Here is an 18,487-nt window from a genome sequence, read left to right as displayed (position 1 = left end):
GCGTTGTTTTGAAGAGGTAATTGTTAAGGTGAGCTATTTCATTAAATAGGGAGGAGTGTAGAAAAATATCTAGCTCTGTGCTCCTCTCAGTGAATTTTTCAATTTTCCCTTCCTTTTGAATTTTAAATGTGCATCAGGGAGCTGGAACAGCATTATATGTTTTCACTGAAGTCAGAAGTGAAAAGGAGCTTGCATTTGGTAATCTTGTGTTTACCTCTTATTCAGACAGCAGTAGATGATGGGATTGTACATGGTTGAGCTCATTGCCAGCCAAAAGCTAGCCAGGTAGACCTGCTGAATATATTTCCACCTATTTAGTTGTTGATAGATTGCAGTGAGGATGAAGTAAATATGATAGGGCAGCCAGCAGATGGCAAATGTCACCACGACAATAATCATCATTTTTACAACCTGGGAAGACAGAAAGAGGTCATTTTTGGCAAATATAAAAGTCATTGTATTTATTAGTTCTAATAGCCTACTGCAAATCATATTTTTCTGCCAATACAGTTAAATACATAGCATGCCTAAGAAATAGTCAATATATTAAAAAATGGCAAGATAATATAAGGATAGTTACCTAAGGTGAGTTTCAAGAAAGCGTGCTTGTGTCACCTAGTGAATGGGTGGCAATCACTCAAACAGAACCAAATATATTTTAATTGGCTTGAAGAAAATACGTGTTTATAAAACATCAAAAAGCCTGGGGGAGAAAGAAGCAAGAGCTAGGATTTGGCTGTGCTAGCCTGAGCTGTAAAATAGTGAAGACATTATATCTAGAGAACTGACTGTTGAGTCACAGTGAGGGTACATCAGGCTGTAGTGGCTGAGTGCGTTCTTCAGTGTTTATTATAGCCTGAGTATAGGTTATGACTATTTAGATTTCTTTACTCTAATACCATTCTCACTGGGAAACCGTCTGAATGTTACCTTGGTTTCTTTTCTAATCTGATATTGGTAAAGGTTTCTCTGGATAGTGAAAAAGGATATTCACATTAGTTTGAGAAAATATCACTACTTTTAAATTTGTAAGTAGGCAATTGACTTATACAACTGGTTTGTATACCAATTTCTTTGAGTTTGGTAAGCATGGGTCATTTCCTCTGTTCTAACTTTTGAACCACAATATGCTGGAAAGCTCTAGTCAAAGTAGAATGTCAATCTCTATTTCTCCTCCACTAGTCTTTACATTCCTAAAAGACATAGAGAATGTCTTAATTATATTAACGTCCCCAGCATCTAGCACAGTCTCTAGTGTATTGCTGGAGATAGATAATTAGATATAAAATGAATGAATAATGAACGACAATGTACAATTCGTAACAGGAAGTTGAATGGGAGGATGTTTTGTGTGTCTGTAAATAAGATAAAATCTGTTCCATTGTGTCTGTAAGAAAGGTAGACTGAAAGTTATTGAACACCGTGAGTAGCTTCGCTTTCTATGTGAAAGGAAATAATAATAACAATATCCTCGGATAACCTCATTTAATATTTCAATTACCAATCTGTCGAGTAAATTTGTTCATACTTCTTTTGGGAATTTGTAAAAAGTTTAGAATAATAAATAAAATAATTTTGAGGCTTAGCCACAGTCGCAGAACACCAATCAGAGAAAGTCCTGATGTAAACAGCCTATGTAACATCTTGAAACTATGAAAGTACATTATTTAAGTACCGGACTCATTATGTGATTGCAAGCTGGGATTCAGATGAAAGTTGACAAGATTAAAAATCATGAGAGACATGATTCTAGAAATAGACAAGGCATGAAATGGATCAGTGTGGAAGGCAAAGCTTTCCCAAGGGCCTAATCGCGGTTAGCATACAGGTATTTAGTATTAGCTGATGGTAATTGGCCATCAGAGCTGAAAATCCAGGTCAGTAGCTCACAGAATGTCATCACTGGCCCCACCATGCAGTGTTTTGATTTTCTCAATGTTCTGTCAATTGCATTTTTTTCTGAATAACTGTGTTCAGAATTCTGCGTTTTATCTCTCCTATTTTTTATTCATATATTTGTAGAATACAAGTAAGGAGTCTCTTTGATTATAATTTTACATTTATACAATGTTTCACACATCTAACAACTTATTAATTGGTTTTCAATTGCACTTTAGGAAGCTGAGGCAAAGACCAAAAGATTTGATGACTGTGATTCATGGAATCTAAGTTAAAATTTTTAAAACTCAGCCGCTTAAGTCTGTTTTTTCTGCTTACAATTAATAAGATTTATTGAATGTCTATTGGGTCTAAAAAACATAATAGAGAAAAATAATGAGTAGAGAACCAATTCCTTATCCTGAAGAAGATTATAATATAATGAAAAATGCAAAAATGTAAATTAAAACTGCATAAGAATGGGGATGCAAACGTGTAAATAAATTGAAAATATTTATGAGAACTTACTAGTTTATTATAAGCAGGAATGAAACTTACTAGTTTATTATAAGCAGGAATGACTCAATGCATGTTACCTGTAGACTCAGGGAAGTTTAGACTGAATGACATGGATTTGGTTGATTTTTTTTCATTCTTCAATATGTGAACATCCTATTGTTCCTTGAACATCGTACACAAGCTCCTGTCCAAGATTATTCTCCCTGGCTTCTCCCTCTCCTTCTTCCCCCAGTTATTCTCACTGGCTAGCAACCTCATCTCATTCAAACCTTTGCACAGTTGTCACTTTTTCTGTGAATCATTTTCTGACCAGCCTATTTAAAATCGCAATCTGTCTTTCCAGCACCCCAAACCCCTTAGCTTGCTCTTTACTTTCAGTTGGTTGTGTTTATTCTTTACTTTGTGTCTCCTTATGCTAGAACACAAAAAAAGCAAGAATGTTCTGCTTGTTTTCTTTACTTATGTATTTCAGGCATGTAGACTGGATTTCACACATAATTGGTGTTCAGAGTTTTGAAAAATAAGTAAATGAAACTGAATACAAAAGCTAAAAGACTTTTAGTTGGCTAAGTGATGTTCACAGTTTTACTGTGTCATGAATCACTGGTATCATTTGTCCTCCCATTTTAAAATGAACATGTGTATATAAAGCTATTTCCCTTTTCTAGGCAAACAAATTCAGGTAAAGCATATGAGTGCACAAACAGTATTACCGATATATTATTTTGAATGCGTGAAAGCATTGCATTTCGTTCTGAATAAATGTTAAGGGTAAGAAAAATATTTATGACAATGTGAACATGGTACAAGCTACTGTGTTAAATACAGAATCAGCAAATGTACATAAAAGCTTATTTAATTGCTTTTATACAGACTAACCAGTTTCCCTTTGCATGAAACTGTTTTTCAACAATAGCTGAAGAGCTGCAAAGGCTATCAGAGTCTTGTAATGTGACTTCCTACCATCAATGTGGAAGAAGTCTGGAATATGGGAAAATTAAAGTGCATGTGTAGAAACAGAGTATCAGATAACTTATAATTCACATATATATGGCCTTAAGGACCCTGTTGCAAAACATTTAGAAACCTATTTGAAGATTTTTAGGAAAAATCTAAAAGAACCTAAAAGAAAGGATCTTTTATCGTGAAACAACAGCTATATTTTATTGATTTATTGCTCTCAAATACATTTTAACCATTACCTTGGGTCTCTGCTCATAAAATCTTCTGGAATGATTTCATATATCAAACTTTTAGGCCCCCAGGTTTGATGTAAATGCAAAAGTAGGCTCCTGGGTGGACAAAATTGCCTTGCTTTGTGAAATGCTGAAATCAAGAAATTGTAATCATCTTCCTCATAAAAAGGCAAGGGAAAGAGCACTTTGAAGCACAAACCTTGAGCAATGATAGATGTGCAACTGCTCAGTTCCCCTGTGTCTCATGGCTGGACAATGGTACTAGCTCAGACAGGCTACATATGCTAAGCAGGAAAGTTGGTGGACTTTCTGAAACTCCTGATATGTTTTAGGCAAGATAAGAGACTGGAATAGAGATGACTCAAATCTTTCATCATGGCTTAACAAATTTTATTGTAACTTGATACAAAGATTGATCGATGTTGGGTATTTCTTGAAGCTGAAAGACATATCCAGCTTCTGAGGCGATTGGATTTACTCTCCATGGCAACATGGATAGCTGTGGCCATCCATTGTCCTTGGCACAGGGACTTACCAGTTGAGAAAGAAGGGAGGTGGGACAAGGGAGGTAGCTCTTATAGCAACATTGCCTCTTCTTAATAGTTTAGAATCCACTTTACTCGTACATAGGCAGGATGGAAATGCACGTCATAAGTTAGTGAGAATAAGCTTTGGGCACCTTTTCTTCAGGTATCAGGGAAAAAAAATCTTTGACTTTCTATCCTGTACAGGTTAGACTGGAATACCTGCAGCTGTTCTTATCTATCATATTAAATTAATGCAGGATGGATGATTTTGAGGTTTTAAGTTGTAAGAGAAAAAAGAATCAGTCTAGGAAATTAATTTGCCAGTCTAGGAAATATTGCCAACCTTAAAAATATCTAGGAATTATATTCTTCAAGGGGGAAGTTATTCTTTTTAAATGTCTGAATTGGAAATGGTCAACTGTATGTGAGAAGGAACTTCTTGTTTTGATTAAAACCTCAGAGCATGTTTTGAAGAACCATCCCATGGACTATATACCCTACCACTTCTCTGTACCTTTTATCTGCACAGATGTTCTTAAATAACGATTATATCTCCTTAGGTCAAAATTACAGGCCTGCTTATTCTAACTTCATACTAGCAAATTAAAATAATATCCTCAAGAGTAAGATATGGAAAAAAATTAATGACAAGCATCAAAATCTAAAGTACTACTTCTTGGACTATTTAGGTTGGGCTTTTGCTGCTTCAGTTTAAAAGAACATGCTTAAAAATTTCAGTCCCAAGGGAGAAAAAGAGAACTAAGTAGTAACACTTGTGAAAAAAGTTCAGGATAGTCCAGAAGACGAGTTGAATTTTGCCAGTAATTTCAGAATTAGATGTGATTATAGGTGTATTTTGTTAGTGTCATCCAAGAAATTTGATACTGTTGCCAACTCCAACTAGCATGACTATTCAATTAACATTAGCTTAGAGCAATGCCTGTAAGGAATTATGTCAAGGTGAAACAAATGAGAAAACCCTATGTGTATATACATGGAATGTGGAAAATATTTCTGTGTGAGTGTGTGTGTGTGTGTGTGAGTGTGTGTGTGTGTGTGTGTGCGTGTGCAGTATTGTGTTTGGATTCTACTTCTTTACACTTCATTGGTCATGCTTCATTTTTAATGTAATTTCACTTTTCCGCTGGAAACTTAGAATTTTAAAGTATTGTAAGATTTCAGGTTTATGATGATCTGAAGACATAAAAAGGAATGCAGCCAGCAGCCACAAAAAGGAAGATGGGAGGACATTAGAATAAGAAGTCCATTAAGGCAAGAGGAAATAAAGTTTGATGTTATGGGATCATGGTTAAAGATAAAAACTTATGGAGGCTTGTTATGGACTCAATTATGTCCTCACCACTACATTCTTTAAAGTTTACATGCCTTTTTATTTATTAGAAGTTTTTTCTAGATTTATTGAGATATAATTGGCATGTAACATTGTGCAAGTTTAAAGTGTACAAAATAATGATTTGATACATGTATCTATTGTGAGATGATTATCCCAGGTGGGTTAGTTAACACCTTCATTACATCACATAATTACCCTTTGTGCGTGTGTGTGTTGAGAACATTTAAGATCTACTCTCTTAACATCTGTGAGGCATCCCCAGTGGCTTGTGAGCTGGCTTCCTGATGGAGTCCATGATGGGTTAGTAGGATCCAAGTCCCTTTGATACGCTCAGTTTGGAGCCCTGCCTGCCGTTCTCCCAGCTGCTCTCTGTCCCCTAGTTGTGCAGATCTCCACAGTCCTCTGGATGGAGGGAGACAGAGATGGGTATCTTTGGCAGGGCCGCACACATCCGAGGAAGCCTGGCACTCCGCCGTCACATGCTCTTATTGCCCCCCCAGGGAGAAATCACAGCTGAGAAGGCCCTCTTGGCACTGAGCTGTGTCACCTTGGGGAAGAGGTGATGTGTGTAAAGTCAGTTTGTTCCTCTTACTCTTTCCACTGCATCCGATCTCAGACTTTTTTGTGCTGGAACTTCTCTGCTGGACTCCTGGACTTCCACAAAGGCTCTCTGATCCGTGGATGACTGTCTAAATCACTTTTTTCAAGGGACTCCTGGTTCACAGCTAAGCAGGGGCAGAGCTGGTTCATGGGCCACTCAGGGGTTCACAGCCAAACAGAGGTCTGTACGTCTATTATCTGTCTTCCTGTGGGCAAGACTCTCCCAGCTATGGTGCTGGTGACGGAACCAAAGCCAGACGGGGCTGTAGCCAAGTCCTCAGAGGTATGAAGCTGTTTCTGGATCTGTAGCTGAGACCGTGGTAGGTGAGTCAGCCGCCAGGGTGCAGGCCATTCTTCAAAGTGACTCTCCTCATTCTTGGACTGCACTGCAGTTTCACAGTCTCCTACCTGGATCTCCCAGTTTCTACAAAGGCACTCTTGCCCGTGGATAGATGCCAAATTGTTGTTGTTGAGTGGGGCTATGATGAAGGACATCTTATTTGGCCATCTTGCTGATGTCACTCCCCCAGATTAATAGATTGAAGTCCTAACCCTCAGTACCTCAGCACCTCAGCATGTGACTGTATGTGGAGACAGGGTCTTTAAAGAAGTAATTAAGTTAAAATAAGGTCATTAGTGTGGGACCTAAACCAATATGACTGGTGTTCTTAAAAGAAGAGGTGGGGCTTCCCTGGTGGCGCAGTGGTTGAGAGTCCACCTGCCGATGCAGGGGACACGGGTTCGTGCCCCGGTCCGGGAAGATCCCACATGCCATGGAGCGGCTAGGCCCGTGAGCCATGGCCATTGAGCCTGCGCGTCCAGAGCCTGTGCTCCGCAACGGGAGAGGCCACAACAGTGAGAGGCCCACATACCGCAAAAAAAAAAAAAAAAAAGAAGAGGTGATTAGAATACAGATACACAGAAGGAAGACCATGTGAAGATAGAGGGTTACAGCCATCTGCAACATAGCAGAGTGATCTTAGAAGAACCCAACACTTGATGACACCTTGAACTCAGACTTCTATCTTCCAGAATTGTGAGAAAATATTTCTGTTGTTTACAAGTCTATGGTATTTTGTTATGCAGCCTGAATAGATTAATACAGCGTTTGAAATGCTAAGGAGAGTATATTACATATGGCTTAATTCCAGCAAAGTAGGAGGCAAAATACTATACAAGTTCCCAGTGAAAATGGAGACTTCCAGAGAGGTTTTGATTGCCTGGAAATTGCTTTCGGGGAAGTAAAGGATAGACCAGGATCTCTATTTCCATCACTTGAGCCTCTCTTAGGTTATATATGGCCTTCCTCACAAGCACTGTTTTCCATGATAATTCCTTTGTAACAGAAATGACAAGCACAGAGAAAGCTTACTTGCTGGGCAAGGTGATAGATTCTTTGTGGTTGTAAGACAAGTCAAAAATCCAATTGAATTTGTCACTTGAGCTTACACTGAAGAGTGGTTCCTTTGATTAAGGCAAAAGGCTTCTTTGTTATCAAACTTAGGTATTCACTTCTGAAGGAGCAGATCTGGCTTGTTAGTATTTAGAGGAAGATAGTTAAAATAGAAAATACCCAGAAAAAATTTCTATGGTTTATAAAACAATAGAAGCAAATTTATCTACCAGTATTTCAGCTATTCAAATAAATAAGACCAACTTCAACAAGAATCAACAAAAAACAAATTGTCACACATTATGAATATTGGGGCCAAGTCATGTTTTTGAGGCTTCTTTTATAGTAGAATAGGGAAGAATGTCAAAATATGGTTTAAAAATGTGGTTTACTTTAAAGGTATACATCTAGCTAATAACACAAAAATGTAATAAAATTATAATACGCAGAACATATGGACAAAATATATAAATGTATCATTCATAATGAACTACAAGGTGATAGTTTGGTAATGGGACTGGAATTTGAAATTGTTTGATCAATATCTTCTGATCTTACTTATTGAGATGGCCTGGGTTGTTACACTGTAACTGGACAACAATAGAGAGCCCACTCCTGACTTTACATTTCAAATTTCTCTCTCTTAAATTCTGGAAGGTATAGCAGTGTTTTACAATTTCTCATTCTGTGCTCTACTTAAGGACTTTCTTATCTTGTCCTTCAAAACTTCTATTTCCTTATCTTTCCCTTTACTACCTTTCTGAGCTAGTTTGTGATGACACAGTTTCTGTGCTACAGAAACAATGCTCAGCTTGCTGGAGTGACGCACTCAGCCAGGTAGTTCTAACAGTCATTTTGAGAATCACGAAAGGAAAGTCAAGCTGATAGTTACATTGTCGTTTGAGAGACGTATGGCCAGTGGATACATTTGAGGGCAGAAGTGATGTATGAGTCAGTGGAGTTGTGTCCCTCTTTGATTTTAGCAAAAGCCTTAGTGCTTTTTATATTCATTTTAAAACTTTCAAATATATGAATTTATTTAAACTCCATGAAAAACCTTTGACCATATAGTTTCTCCATTTTATGGATGAGGGATTTAAAACCAAGGAGGGAGATGATTTCTTAAGATCCCAAAGGCAAGTTCAGAGCTAGGATTACTGGGCCTCTTCCTTCTTCATTAGCTAGGGATCATTTTGTATACATTCTGCTTCTCAAGACCCTGAAAAATAGCCTTTGCTTCTTTCCTCACGTAGCATTCTCAGGGGATGCTTAAGTGAAGGGTAGTCAAAGAATCTTATTCCACTAAGGGACAGCTCAAATGAGATTTATGTGATATGAGATATTTTTCTAAATCTGGAAGGGAAAAGAGTGAGAAAATAAGTTGGAATGGTGGAGTGGGCCCGAGAATTTGAGGTTGGAACCTGGCTGATCTAACACTACATGAATAAGGACAGATTTATCTGTACTAAAACTATGAAATAGGGACTCAATACTTCAAATATTTTATGTGCTCATATGGTACCACTTACTTCCACGTTATTTATTTATGTCAAACACAGTTAAAGACAAATGGAAAAAAAGCATAAATCTTTGACAATATCATATATTCATTATACCTGGAAACCATAAAGCAAGTCTGCTGAAAGGACTGTTTTAGTCTCAAATAAATAGGTACTGTTAGGGTTTAGGATCTTTTGACAGACAGAAGTGGGGGAGAGAGTCAAGAAGATTTCTGTCTCAGTTACCCTTCTGGGGGAGAGGGTGTAAAAGAGGAAAGAGCTGCAATCAACTGCCAGGTCATCTCATCCTTCTCTGTTCTAGAAGTTGCAAGGAGGGATCTGGTATCTTGAGAATGCGCCTGGCCAGGTGAAGGGCTAGGCTGACATCATTTGCCAGAACAGCAGATTTTATGCCTTGATATGTGTGTATATATCTTGTCCTTTTAGAAACACAGTGTTGTTAATAAATTGTGGTCTGAAAGGTTGAGCCAGCCAGTGTCTTTTGCAATTGGCTTTTATCTTAAAGGTGTGCATACTTTAATTGTTTTTTGAAACAGCATAAATCTAGAATATTTAAGATTACTCTTTTCTATATTTCTATAGAAAATAAGATCAGTCACTGAAAATTAATTTTTTTCTCTATAGTATATGACAAACTAAGAAAACATGGTTTATAAATAAATGTTGTCCTTATTTGTAGTTACCTTGAAATAAATCTACATGATTTGCACAGGTTTACCACTGGAATGCCCTAATCCAATTTCTTTCCCTGTAAAGTTTTCTCTCCATCCTTTGGGAGAGTACGTCAAGTTCACCTCTTGGAGTAGCTTCCCTCATTTCTTCATGCAGGTAGGGTTAAATACTTCCTAATTAGACTTAGCATACTATACTTACAACACAGATACATATTACAGTCGAGCACGTTTCTGTTTTCTTCTGTCTGGATATGGGGACATGCATTATTCATCTTTGTGTCTCCAAAACTTAGCATAGTTCTTGACAGTCAATAAATACCTATTGACTGAGGATATTTTAATTTTACCAACCATTTTATGAACACTTTAATTGCAAAAAATATCATTTATCTTTGTCTTACCAGTTTTTTGCCCTATCATGCACATAATAGGATTTCAAAAATATTATTTCAGTGAATAAAACAAAAACACCTTTATATATTTCAAACCAAAATTAAAATCATTATTATTGCCCTTGGCTTTTGTATTTAGCAGGATATTTGGAAAGAATAGCTATATGAACCATGTGAAGGTACAGCTTTAAGAAAGAAGTTCAATTATGTTTGCTTACTTGATCTATTATATCCTTAAATTACAATTGTTCTACAATAATGCCACTTTTCTAAAGAAACCAAGGCCCTAGGCTCTCAAGATACAGTGCTAAATTAAAAAAGAAAAAAAAGTTGTCTATTTTCACAGAATTTACATCCTATTAAAGATGTAGTCATTATATAATAAATACACAAATACATATGAAATTAAAAATTATGATGAATTCTATGGAGAAAAAGAATTATATCTAGGTTTATGGAATGCAATGGAAGTTATATTTGAGGAAGTAATATTTAAGCTGGAACCTAGAGGATGTACAGAGAGAAGAATGAAGGGCACATCATTCTATGTCCTGATAATAGTGTGAGTGAAGACTGAGAATTGGGAGAAACTTTGATGTGCTAGAGCAGCTGAGAGCAAGTGTCACTGGAACATAGTAAATGAAGAGTGAAGTTTCATAGAATTAGATTGGCAGAGTAAGTGGTAGCAAGATTCTGCAGGATCTCATAGGTTATTTGGGGGGTTTGCAATTGCTTTGATCTATTTTCTTAACTATATCAGGGAACCACTGAAAAACTAGGCAGATTGCATGAGTTGATTTAGAATTTAAAAACATCATCTTGTACAGCATGGTGACTATTGTTAATAATACTGTACTGTATATTTAAAAGTTGCTAGGAGAGTAGATCTTAAAAGTCCCATAATAAGAAAAAAATATAACTATGTGTGCTGATGGATGTTAACCAGACTTACTGTGATGATCATATAGCAATATATACAAATATTAAATCATTATGTTGTATACCTAAAACTAATATAATGTTATATTTAAAATTATATCTCAATAAAAAATCTTGGATGCTGAATGGAGAATAAAGTTGAAGAGAACAAGTGTAGATCTGGGGAAATGAGTTGGAGAGGTGGTGGTAGTGGACCTAATGACTGTTGTAATGATAGTATCTTGGAGAATTATTTCAATGGAAGTGGAGAGAAGTACAGAAATGGGAGATATTTTTCGGGAGGGACTCATTAGGATTTAGTGATGAATTAGATGATAGTGAGAGGGAAAGGGAAGTTTAAAAATGACTCTTTTCAGAATTTAATATCTGGGTGAATGGAAGTGCCAACTACTAATATTTGGATGACTGTAGAAGAGTCTGCTTTTATGACAGACATGGAGACTTAAAGATCAGTTTTGTATATTATAATCTAAAAATACCTCAGAAATAGCCAAAACAAGGACATCAAGTATGCAGCTGATTATTGCATAAACTTAGAGCTCATAGAGGAAGTATTGTTTTGGAATATATATTTCAGAGTCAGAGATCTATAGATGATATTTAATGTCATGGAAATGAATGAATATAAAAATGAATATAGAAAGATAGGAATGAATATATTCTGTACTATTGGTTCTGTTTCACTGAAGAACCCTGACTAATACTGCTATGATATCAATTATACTGCACAGCTCCCTATTGCATACTCCATATTTTTGGCCTTCCTAGAAGTAGTCCAATTTCTGAGCACGTTCATTTTTATATAAAAATATATTTGCTCTAGGGGAGAATACATTTTTTCCTGATCATCTAATCTATTCCTCATCAGTTTAGCTAATGGCATTATGGCATTGCTTCATACATTGTTAATTCATTGATTCTGCAAATATTTATTGAGCGTTTTGTATATATATGCATATATATGGTACTGGCTCAAACAATTAGCGAGGCCAAGAACTTCCACAATTTGCCATCTGCAAGATGGAGACCCAGGAAGGCTGGTGGAGAAAATTTATGTCACAACTTAAGCAGTCAGGCAGAGAGCAAATTCAACCTTCTGCTTTTTTTGTTGTATTTAGGCTCTGAACAGATGTGATGACATCCACCTACATTGGGGAGGACCATCTGCTTTACTTATTCCACCAATTCAAATGCTAATCTCTTCTGGAAATATCCTCACAGACACGCCCAGACATAATATTTAACCAGCTATCTGGGTATCTGATGGCCCAGTCAAGTTGACACATAAAATTAATCATTACAATAGCATAGGCTTCATTATGCCATTGAATTGAATTTTAATATGTTACTAATAGAGAAAGATAGATACATGTCTGGATTGTTCATTGCATATTCATTGCATTCTATTTCAATGGTGGCTAAAGAAACTACTTTCATATACAAACTTATTTTTATGATGTGTGATATTATGTCAGTGTAGATTTATTTATACCCTAAGGTAAATATAAGTCAAAACACATATTCTAGAAGCTTGTGCTTTCTCCCCTTAATTTCAGTAATGGTAAAAAGAAAGAATTTGCTTTTTATTGAAAGGAATAACTCAGAAAAGATAACAATATGTAGGTACATTTAGTTTTATAAGACTGTTTAAGAAAGAGGATAATAAATAGATAGATAAGTAAGTTAATAAATAATAAATAAAATCTCAAAGAGTAAAAGTAAGGGACAAACAGTTGCCTCCTAAGACAGAAGGGAAACTAAAATTTGTTGAGGCCCTGTTATGTGCAAGGTACTGTGCTTGCATTGTATGCATTATATGCTCATTTTAATTAATGCTATTGGTATGTATTGGAGGTGCCCAGCTAACTGTGTTTTAATTAAAGTGAAAGGTCTAGTAGGTAAGAATTTATTTTCTAACAGGAAGTGTTGTCAAGAAGTAGAAGAGGCTGATTCTGGACGTAAAGGTAAATAGAATATCTCTCTGTACATTAAATTCTATTCAAGTGAATGACTCCATATTGCTAAGCTAGACCTCTTCTCTAACCTTCTGTTATTTTTTTCCCTTGTGATCCTTAGGTGTTTTGCATATCTGTTTGTGTTTTGATATATTTCTTCACTTTTCAATGGTGACATCTTCTTTTTCAACAATTGGAGTTTTAAATTTAAAAACGATACATTTAGTCTCATGATTTTCATGCCATAATTAAGAGATCTTACCTTTTGTGTTTTAGTCCATGAAGTACAGATTATTCTAAGTGCTCTGCTTCTCTGTCTTGTTTCTAGCAGCTGGGTTCCCTAAGGTTTGTTCTTACTTCCTTTTGCCAAGTCTAGGCCCTGTCTGTCTTTGCCTGTAAAGATAAACTGAGTATTCTTTTCAGGACTGCAATCTGACATGACAGAGAGAGCACAGTCTTCTCTCCTATTAGTCAGCTGTGTCCTTGGAAGATGGAGAAAGACAGTCTAGTCTGCCCCGTGTGGCCGTAGTGGGCGTATTAGCACTTTCACAGTCTCCGGAATAATGAGGTTGATGCATAAAACCCTGTGCTTTTCTCTCCTTGATTGTACCACCTTCTGGCTTCACACACCCTGCTGAGCTCTGCCTGCTTTCCTATCACAGTTACTGCTTCTCTCAGAAGACTTAGCATGTGGCAGATGAGAAGGTAGAACTCAGGCCACCATCTTCCCCAGATAGGTAACCTGTCTGAATATCTCAAAGACATCTCAAAATTTATGTATTAAAAAATTTCCCTCCATTCTCCACTCCCCTTCTCCACCCCCCCTTCCAAGGCTGTTCTTTCTGTGAACTTCCCTATCTCTGTAAGTGGCACCACCACCCATCTAGACATTTAGAAGTCATGCTTATTTCTTTGCATCCCCTCATTTTCACTGCCCCGTTCAATACCTAGGCAAATCCTGTTGGCCAAGTCACCAAAATATGTCTAAATCTTTTTGTATTGTCATCTCTATTACTATAATCTCTGAGAAAGCATCATTATCTTTCTCCTGGACTAATGCAATAACCACCTAATTGGACTTTGCTATCAAAGCTATTGTTATATTTTAATAGCTAATAATAAAATAATAATTGTCTTAATTAGCTCAGGCTGCTATAACAAAATGCCATCGACTGAGTGGCTTCAATAACACACATGCATTTTCTCACAGTTCTGGAGACTGGAAGTTTGAGTTCAGGGTACTGGCATGATTGATTTCTGGTGAAGTTCTGCTTCCTGGTGTGTAGGTGGCCACCATATGTATTTAAGGAGAGAGGGAGAGTGAGTGACCTCTCTGGTGTGTCCTCTTACAAGAACACTAATCCTATTGGATCAGGGCCCCATCCTGATGACCACATTTAACTGTAATTATCACTGTATAGACCCTATCTTCAAATACAGTCATATTAGAGGTTAGAGCTTCAACATATGAATTTAGCAGAGACACAATTCAGTCTTTAGTAATACTAAATGTAAGACATTATAATATCAAGTTCTTATTTGTCAATGTGTTTAGGTCTATTATTTTCTAGAGTTTCCCTTTGAGTTGGTAATTACCTATTGATATTTTCTAGAAAGTAACATTTTTCTTTTGATATTAGTTTTAATATTTCTATTAATATACCATAATTCATTGTTTGGCCTGGGAAGAATAATTCCCAAATTGGAAGAGGCACACAACTTATTTACGGAGTTGTTGAGAGAAATTCTTTCTCTGATATTTTAAAGTATAAGTTTTAAACTTGTTTCTATTTAGTATTGAGGCAAAGAATTTAAATGGCTTATCAAGTAGCTGATCAGTGGTGTACATTTAAGCACATAACTTTATGGAATAGTTAGAAGCGAACTTTGAAGTTCATTACACAGTAGTGTACAGCAGTGTCAAGAGCACTGGACTCAAAGACTTTGATTTAAATCTAGGCCCTGACTGTAAATAGCTATGTAACATGGGGTAAATTAAATCTTTCTGAACATCAGTAGCCTTATTAGTAGAGATAAGAACACTCATCATACAAGGGATTGTGAGGATTAAATGGAAATGAGAATGCCAGGCTCATAAAATACTTAGGGCACACTGAGATATTCATTTTTACTTCATTCCCAAGATCTGACTAACTTATAAGCATATTTTAAATTATTGGTACTGAGGCCTAAGTTGGTTATGAATGTGCTTTTATAAAGGCAATGGAGGGCTCCGGTGGTGGGCTTGGGGACAGTGGGTAAAATGAAAATTGGGTACTGGAGAGCCAAGGTGTTCTATCAAATTTTGTGGGAGAAGGTATGCAAACAATAGGAGTTTTAAAAACAACTTTTTTAAAATCATAATTCCTGCTAATCTGAGTTTGTGTGTTTGTGTGATTGTGAACAGAAATAGAGATAGAGATAGAGAGATATGGCATCACTCCATGTTTTCCATTACAGCTTAAAACATAACAAGCCCAATCATTTTATAGTCACAATGGCTTTGTCACGTCTTCAACACAGCATATTTCTATAAGATAACAACATAACAGATGTTGCTTGAAAATCTTTCCTATAGGAAAAAATGAATAAGATCATTACCAGAGGAAGAAAAAGAATAAATGTTTTGTTCTTAATTTATATTTTAGTTTTATAACTGGAGAATTAAGAACTTGAAATGTATATAATAAAATATTAATTGAACAATAAAAAGACCATAAATATTTTTACAAAGTTAAAAACTACCTAGACTCTAATGCCCATTTAACTGTTAACTATAATATTTAGAGCATAAAATTAATCCAAGGCATATAATCTCAGTATCTTTTTTTATTGGTATTTAAGATCTCAATTTGTTTGCAAAGTTCATCTGAGAAAAATAAAAATAACCTGTCTATATATTTACTCCTTTAGATGCATGAATAATTTCTGGGAAAGAGAAATATCCTTTAACTCTAACAATTCCAGAAATATATTTTAAAACATCAAATTTAAGTCCTCCTCATGATATGTCAGGAAAATTGGTGGTGTTCCAGAAAATTAAGTTTTATGGGTTCAGTTAGACCAGTAATGTCAGAAATTAGTGACTTGTGCTAGAGGAAACTCCTAGAGAGGTTATTGGGAGACTACTGAATTTTAAGTGAAACGTTAGTATAAATTTGTGGGTCACTACAACACATGAAAGACACAACCAAAGAAAAAGTACAGGATATATTATAAAGATCTTTGTAATATCAGAAACATCAACATATTGTATAGTTTGTATATACTGTATAGAGTATATAGAGTGTATATTGTTTATAATATATACAGAGTAACTTGAGTGTGTATATGTATATCTATATCTATCTATCTATCTATCTATCTATCTATCTATCTATCTATCTATCTATCTGTCTGTCTTTTTCCCTAAGAACAACTATAAGCTCTGGAAAAAGTATAAATTACAATAACAACTACAAAACTGTTTTATGGCACTGGAGAGTGGTCAAAATTATGCTGAAACTGGATACTACATAACCTGGGTGAGATTCATACATATATAAACTTCTCTGAATTCCATGACTTCCCCTGCAATGCACAAGACAAGGCTACTAGCATCTTAGGAAGTGAAAAACAGCTGAAAGGCTGTAAGAGGGGAGAGATTTTAGCAGCTACTCCTCATATAAGAGAGACAGAGTTTAAAGTTTGAGTCTCTTCAAACTAGAGTCTCAGTAGACAACTTGGGTTTTCCCACAAGGTCTAGGCCTTAAGATTAAATACTATGCCTAGGATTAAGAAATTAACCTTAAAACCAAGGGCAAAACTAAAATAGATTCATCCTAACGAAGTACCAAACCTCTGCAAATTTGAATGATCTACCAGCAACTTAACTGCCTGCTCAGAGAAAGCACAGCATTTTTCAGATGAATGGCACCCTGAGTCTTAACATCATATCTCACAGTACCCAGTATACAACTCCAAATTGTCGTACATGCAAAGAAATACAAAAATGTGACCCATAATCAAGAAAAAATGAGTCAGTAGGTTTTGCAATTAATAGGTAAGGTTTTTATATAACTATGAAAAATATGTTAAAGTATTTACAGAAACACATGGCTTAAAAGATGGAGAATTTCAGGAGGTATATGAAAATTGTAAAACTGTAAAATATTCAGATGGAAATCTTAGAACAATATCTGAAGTAATTTAATAACGTATTAGATGTTTCATTTCAATTCTGACTATGTAAATATTTGATAAGTACTTGATAATGCTTGATTCATTTTGTCAGTATCTCTTATCACTTTCCAAGATTATACTCCTAGAATAAGACATTTCTTTTGTTTCTATTACTACTAGAAGAGAAAAATACTTTTTTAGGACCATTAAACTAGCAAAATCATTGAAGTGCTGAGTTCACATTAATTGCTTCTGTTTCTGGCTAGAGTCTATTTTTGCTAGCAACTCACAAGACATGAGAATTGATGTACAATGCCTTATCAAAAATGAAAACCAGATTTGGAGAGCCAAAATGAGTCATGATCTTTTAATATTAATATTTTATTTGAGTCATAAATATTAGAAGACTGTGAGTCATTTGAGTCATGGTTTAAGACAAATAAGCAAACAAAGAAATAGAAAACTTTCATTCATTTTGAAATATTCTGCCTTTCATAATAAGTATAAGCTTTCATGTGTAATAATAATTATTTTTAAAGTAATGATTCACTTGAGCCCTTCAGCTTTGCAAAGTTTGTTGGAAGAGATAGTTAAGCAAATGGATGTTTCTTATGTAAAGTTGTAAGCTGCATGCTAGAGTTTGCTGTGTGATGTAATGGGAGCACATGGACAAACACTGAATGCAGATTGGGGGTGGAAGTTTCAAAGAGGCTTTCTAGAGGAAGAAGTGCCTGTGATACAGCTTTGAAGACAAATAGGAAATATCCAGGTGAGAGGAGCAGAAAAGGAGTGGGAGAGTTGGGGGAAGAGTGTCCTAGTCACATAAATAAAATATGCAAAGCTCATACCTCACTCTAGTACTACAAATAGTTTAACTGACTGGGGATGTAGTACATAATATAAGATATGCTGATGAAGAAAGTAAGAGAGATGGATTGAAGTGAGATTAGGGAGGGCCAGAGAAACCATTAAAGGATTTTAAGGAGAGTATTAATAAATTTAGATTTTAGAGAGATTACTTTGAAAGCAGTGTAGAATCGATTTTACTTGAATTAGATTTAATGGAGGCAGGAGGATCATTAGTTGATGAGTATATTAATCTAGGTAAGAAATTATGTAGTCTAAACAAAAGTAGAGCAGGAGCTTAGGAAAGAAAAATATATATTTATATTTGAGTGCTTTTAGAGTTAATTTGAAGGACTTTCTCATTGAGTTTCAGTTGAGGAAAGAGAGATGTTACAGATTATTTCCAGTTTCTTTTGTCTGGTCACTCTGTGGATATTAGTAATATTCTATGAAATGGAAAGAAGACTTTCAAAGTCTCGACAAAGACCGTTATTTCATTTTGACATGCTTATTTTGAACTGTCTGTTATACAT

General features: G+C 35.6%; 1 protein-coding gene across 1 annotated transcript in view; it reads right to left on the bottom strand.

Annotated features, from left to right (window-relative positions):
* Positions 1-18,487, bottom strand: part of TACR3 (tachykinin receptor 3) — a 61,012-nt gene that overhangs the window by 1,526 nt on the left and 40,999 nt on the right. Inside the window, exon 4 of the mRNA XM_030864334.2 lies at positions 215-411. Within this exon, the coding sequence (XP_030720194.1) occupies positions 215-411 (197 nt within the window). The remainder of the gene's footprint in view (positions 1-214; positions 412-18,487) is intronic.

The sequence above is a fragment of the Globicephala melas genome, chromosome 5, assembly GCF_963455315.2.
Source record: "Globicephala melas chromosome 5, mGloMel1.2, whole genome shotgun sequence".
Classification (NCBI taxonomy): Eukaryota; Metazoa; Chordata; class Mammalia; order Artiodactyla; family Delphinidae; genus Globicephala; species Globicephala melas.
The sequence above is the reverse complement of the archived record's forward strand: the minus strand, read 5'-3'. Positions and strand labels throughout refer to the sequence as shown.